The sequence below is a fragment of the Mustelus asterias genome, chromosome 14 (genome assembly GCF_964213995.1).
Source record: "Mustelus asterias chromosome 14, sMusAst1.hap1.1, whole genome shotgun sequence".
NCBI lineage: Eukaryota > Metazoa > Chordata > Chondrichthyes > Carcharhiniformes > Triakidae > Mustelus > Mustelus asterias.
Genome location: NC_135814.1, coordinates 95,035,738 through 95,041,737, shown reverse-complemented (window position 1 = coordinate 95,041,737; position 6,000 = coordinate 95,035,738). Strand labels below are relative to the sequence as shown.

At 48.7% G+C, this 6,000-nt stretch overlaps 1 protein-coding gene across 1 annotated transcript in view; it reads left to right on the top strand.

The window, feature by feature from the left end:
* The first annotated feature begins 515 nt into the window (after nt 1-515).
* Nucleotides 516-6,000, top strand: part of LOC144503882 (fibronectin-like) — a 153,952-nt gene continuing 148,467 nt past the window's right edge. The window contains exon 1 of the mRNA XM_078228909.1: nt 516-830. Within this exon, the coding sequence (XP_078085035.1) occupies nt 746-830 (85 nt within the window). The 5' untranslated portion in view covers nt 516-745. The remainder of the gene's footprint in view (nt 831-6,000) is intronic.

The following is a 6,000-nucleotide window of genomic DNA, read 5'->3' as shown; positions in this document are numbered from 1 at the left end:
TACAAGCACCCACTTCAGCTGGACCTTGAAAGAAACATGTTTCACACTAACTATTTGTCCAGTTACTAACATTCACTGAAGTCTGCTGGTCTCACGAGAAAACAGCTGACAAGAAGCTGAGTTAAGCTAAATCTTTTTTTAAAAACATCTACTTTCGGGTGAATTTCCTCCCTTTGCAGGCCAAGCAGTGAATCATTTTGTTTCTGCAGAATGACTGCCTTTATGTGTGGGGATGGCTTCTTGTGTCATGGGGGGATTTGCTGTCGAAAGGATGCATGTGGCCCTTTAAGAAAAATGTGTTGTGTCTGTGGTTGAACAAGTTAAAAGAGCACCCCCCCCCCCGCCCCACCAAATAAAGTCCTAATAATTCTTCCAGTGATGTCAGAGGCAGACTTGTAAATATTATTGATGTAGCCTGCGTGAAACCCCTCCTTTCGCCAACTTCAAATCCCCGAAGATCCACCCATCCTTAGCAGCTAATGTTATAAAAGGGTCTTGCAAGAGCGCACGCATTCATTCACTCCCTACTTCAAGGTGTAGTGGATGAATTGGCTGGGATTCCTTACTGAACCTGCCTCTCTCTCTCTCTTTCTCTTCTCCAATATCTCATTCTCCCTCCCTTCTTCCCAGTATCTGCTTACCTTTCCCCACTCCTTTCCAATATTGGGAGCTTAGCTTGTGGGTGTTTTGAGTGAAACAGAAAGAGAGAGAAGGGGGGCTTTGTGGGGGAGCTGGTGCCTAGAAGATGCCCCACTCCACTCTGGGGATATTCCTACTGACCCTGTCTTTGAGTACAGTCAGTGGCCAGAGCAAATTCGATGGAAATCAAAGTAAGTCTTCAAACTTCTGACAAAAAAAACTTCTCGTGTAAAACTGCTGAAACTTTTTTTGTTGAAATTCCTCTGAGCAAGTTACTAAACTTCCCTTTGAGTTACGAACTATGCATGTTCAGAGGAGTTTTGTAATGTTTGCATGTCTGAAAAAGCGGCAGGAATTTTTTTATTCAAATGCTTCAATCAACTTCTGTTTGTATAGCAGCCTCTTACCAATCGCTTGGCTGGGCGTGACCTGGTGTTAAAACTGTTACTGTGTTTGTTTAGGCAGCGTTTAAAGAGGCGGAAACGGGCGCGATGGGCCGAATGGTCTCTGGTTTGCAGGGTGGGTGCAGGGATAGACGGTGGGGTGTACAGCACATGGAGTTAACTGGGGATGTACCTTGGTATATCCTGTTTGTGAGAGTTTATTTAAAACCTATAACAGTAAGTTTTTACTAATAATAAATAAACTTTACTAAAAGTCCCATTCCAGACCCTCCACAACCCCCTCTTTTAATTTCAACCATATTTTAGGGGGCGGCACGGTAGCACAGTGGTTAGCACTGCTGCTTCACAGCTCCAGGGACCTGGGTTCGATTCCCGGCTTGGGTCACTGTCTGTGTGGAGTTTGCACATTCTCCTCGTGTCTGCGTGGGTTTCCTCCGGGTGCTCCGGTTTCCTCCCACAGTCCAAAGATGTGCGGGTTAGGTTGATTGGCCATGCTAAAATTGCCCCTTAGTGTCCTGGGATGCGTAGATTAGAGGGATTAGTGGGTAAAATATGTAGGGATATGGGGGTAGGGCCTGGGTGGGATTGTAGTCGGTGCAGACTCGATGGGCCGAATGGCCTCTTTCTGTACTGTAGGGTTTCTATGATTCTATGATTAAATTTGCATGATTTTGAGGGTTGTCTGGGGCGGCACGGTGGCACAGTGGTTAGCACTGCTGCCTGACAGTGCCAGGGGCCCAGGTTCGATTCCCGGCTTGGGTCACTGTCTGTGCGGAGTCTGCACGTTCTCCCCGTGTCTGCGTGGGTTTCCTCCGGATGCTCCGGTTTCTTCCCACAGTCCGAAAGACGTGCTGGTTAGGTGCATTGGCCATGCTGAATTTTCCCTCAGTGTACCCGAGCAGGCGTCGGAGTGTGGCGACTAGGGGACTTTCACAGTAATTTCATTGCAGTGTTAATGTAAGCCTTTCTTGTGACACTAATAAATAAACTTTAAACTTTACTAAAAGCCCCATTCTAGACTCCTCTACAAACCCCCCTTTTAATTTCAACCATATTTTAAATTTGCAAGATATTGAGGGTTAACTGGACAAAGGGACCACCTCCCATCTCTCCACAGATGTTCCCTGACCTGTTCGAGTGCTTGCAAAATATTTTCGTATTTATCTTAAATTTGCATTTTGGATCTTTTTTTGCTGCATCTTGCCATTATTTGGGGTATAAACATGGGGTGGGGGGAGAAACCTCCCTGTTTGGGAGTCTTATTTGTTGCCTCGTTCCTTCTTCAAAAGCTTTGACCCTGAGCCAGCTGTTCGGCAACTGAAGCCGTCACGTCCAAGGGTTTTGGGAAGTGCTTCCTCCTGAAATTTGGGGCGATTGTTAAGTGGCCCTCGCTCCCGCCTAGCTTCTACATTCTGGACAGTACCGGGGTTCGAACCCCCCTGGTTTCAGCCTGAGCTGTTGTGTTTTGAGGGTGGCACAGTGGTTAGCACTGCTGCCTCACAGTGTCGGGGACCCCGGTTCAATTCCAACCACGGGTGACTGTGCGGAGTTTGTACGTTCTCCCTGTGTCTGCGTGGGTTTGCTCCGGTTTCCTCCCACAGTCTAAAGACGTGCGGATTAGGTGGATTTTTAGTGTCCCGAGATGTGCAGGTTAAGTGGATTGGCCATGGGAAATGTGCAGGTTTATGGGGAATAGGGCCTGGGGAAGTTACTCTGTCAGAGAGTCAGTGCAGAGTCGATGAACCGAATGGCCTCGTCAGCACTGTAGGGATTCTATGATTTGGTGTGTTAGTCATGATGTGGAGATGCCGGCGTTGACTACCTGTTGGAATTTAACCTGGTGTTGTTAAAACTCTTGGTGTGTTAGCCCAGGGTAGAACTCCAGAGTAACTCCGGTGCCCCGACACAGATGGGCGCGGAGGGGGGGATGGTGGTGTGTGGGGGGGGGGGGGGGGGGGGGTGCAGCCTTCCTCACATTTACCTGGAAGGGGCTTTTTCCCCCTCCCAGCTATTCTGAAAAGGAAATTGCTCAACTTGGAATTAGAAGGTGGAAAGCTACAAAGGGAAAACCTTTGGAAACACAGAGGCTCGTACACAGAGTGGTTCCAGCACCAAAGGAGGCCATTCAGCCCATCATGTTGGGAGAGTCATTCACCCAGTGCCACTATTTTCCCTGTGGCCCTGCAGCTGCGTGCTATTCTGTCTGAAAGCCGTACAGTTGAATCTGTCTCCGCCGCACTCCCAGGTAGAACGTTCCACATCCTAAGCACTCACAGCGGCTGAGAAAGTTTCTCCTCTTGTCACCAATGCTTCTTTTGTTGATTCGCTTAAATCGGCCGATCTTTGCGCCAATGGGAGCAATTGCCTCCCCATCTCCTGTACGGCCGTGAGTGTAGACTGCAAAGGTTGGGTCTGTTTACCTTGGGAGTACACAGGCTGAGAGGAAACTTGACACTCAAGATCCTGAGGGATGTGGACAAGATAGATCGTGAGAAACTTAACCACTTGAGTACGTCAAGAACTGCAGGGCACTGGTTCAAAATAATGGGCTAAAAAAGAGGATATGTGATGTGAGGAGATGTTCTTTCACCCCAGAGGGTGGTTGGAGTCTCGGACGAGCTTCCTGAGAGGCTGGTGGTTCGATTGATTTGATTTATTATTGTCACATGTATCAGGATAGAGTGAAAAGTATTGTTTCTCGCGCGCGCTACACAGACAAAGCATACCGTTCATAGAGTACGCAGGGAGAGAAGGAAAGGAGATGGTGCAGAATGTAGTGTTACAGTCACGGATAAGGAGAACATTATTAGAAAGTTTAAATGAGTGAGAGTTACGTTTTAAGAGCGTAGGACAAAGAATTAGAGGGCATGCTGGGAACAGCTCGCGAGAGGCCGCCACGATCCGGCGCCACCTCGGATGTGATATTTTGGAATTGAGGTATTCAAAACGGAATTGGGTTGCTATTTAAAAAGAAGGATAGATTACAGGCATAAGGCAGAGGAGTGGGACTGGCTAGAATGCTCTTCAGAGAGCCCGTGCAGATTCGATGGGCTGAGTGGCCTCCTTTTGTCTGTACTGTAAGGTTCTGTGATACTCTGAGCAGATCCCTCATGATTTTGAACACCTCTGTCAGATCTCCCCTCAACTCTCCAAGGATCCCCTGATCTAACTGAGGCTCCTCATCCCTGAAAGTATTCTCGTGAATCTTTTCCGCGACCCTGTCTCACACTCATCTGGTCAGCCAGAATCCGTGAGGGCGGCATGGTGCCACAGTGATTGGCACTGCTGCCTCACAGTGTCAGGGAGTTCAATACCGGCCTTGGGTCACTGTCGGTGTGGGGTCTGCACATTCTCCCCAGGTCTGCGTGGGTTTCCTCCGGGTTCTCCGGTTTCCTCCCACAGTCCAAAGATGTGCAGGTTAGGTGGGTTGGCCACACTAAATTGCCCCTTAGTGTCCAAAGATGTGCAGGTTAGGTGGATTGGCTATGCCAACTTGCCCTTTAGTGTCCAAAGATATGTAGGTTAGGGGGATTAGCCATGGTAAATTGTCCCTTAGTGTTCAAAGATGTGTAGGTTAGGACGATTAGCCAGGTAAATTGTCCCGGAGTGTCCAAAGAATGTAGGTTAGGAGGATTGGCCATGCTAAATTACCCCTCAGTGTCCAAAGATGTGTAGGTTAGTTGGATTAGCCATGCTAAATTGCCCCTTGGTGTCAGGGAGATTAGCAGGGTAAATATATGGCGTTACGGGTATAGTTTCTTTTAGTTTAGTTTATTTATTAGTGTCATAAGTATGCTTACATTATCACTGCAATGAAGTTACTGTGAAAATCCCTTAATCGCCACACTCCGGCGCCTGTTCGGGGACATTGAGGAAGAATTTAGCATGGCTAATGCACCTAACCAGCACGTCTTTCGGACTGTGGGTGGAAACCGGAGCACCCGGAGGAAACCCAGGCAGACATGGGGAGAATGTGCAGACTCCGCACAGACAGTGACCCGAGGCCGGAATTGAGCCCGGGTCCCTGGTGCTGTGAGGCAGCAGTGCTAACCACTGTGCTGCCCCGTATAGGTATAGTGTCTGTGCAAGCTAGATGGGCCAAATGGCCTCTTTCTGCACAGTAGTGTTTCCATGATCCTATTGTATATGTAACTGAGTGAAAGAGTTTCCCTTTTGTCAAGTTAATTTTAACGAGTGTTCAGTTTTGTGACATAACTGCCCCTTCGAAAGGGTGTAGGAGTGTGAAGGTGTTTATGTTTGAGACTATGGAGCAGAATAGGATATTCCTGATGGATTGGTCGGGGGATAAAGGACATTTATAAAGAAAACAGATAGTTGACACAAAGAAAACCATACTGCGGATGCCAGAGATTAGATATAAAGATGGAACGTGATGGAAAGCTCTGCTGGCAGGTGGAGCTGGCAGCCATTGGACAGAATAAATTAGCCAATTCTTGGCCATGTTTAAGGAGAGTCTTGTGGGTGCGAGGTGGGGTTGGGGGTTGGGGTGGGTGTGGTGGGCAGGGATGGTGGTGGCACACGGGACCCCTCCTTCGTCCGCAGCCCACCCACTCACAGAAGGTGTATTTTTTAAAAGTTGGGAAAATTCAGTCTAACATTTCGGCCAGAAGTTTACCGTCTCGCTCGCCACGGGAATCGGAGCGGGCGAGGGGCGGACAATGAAAATGTCCGTTGACTTCGGGCAGGGTTTTCCGCTTTTGGGACGAGTGAGGCTGGAAAATCCCACCTGTTTGGCACAGTGGTTAGCACTGCTGCCTCACAGCGCCAGGGACCCGGGTTCGATTCCCGGCTTGGGTGACTGTGTGGAGTTCGCACATTCTGCCTTTGTGCGTGTGGGTTTTCTCTGGGTGCCCCCCTTTCTGCCCACAGTCCAAAAGATGTTCAGGTTAGGTGGATTGGCCATGCTAAATTAACCTTAGTGTCAAGGGGATTAGCG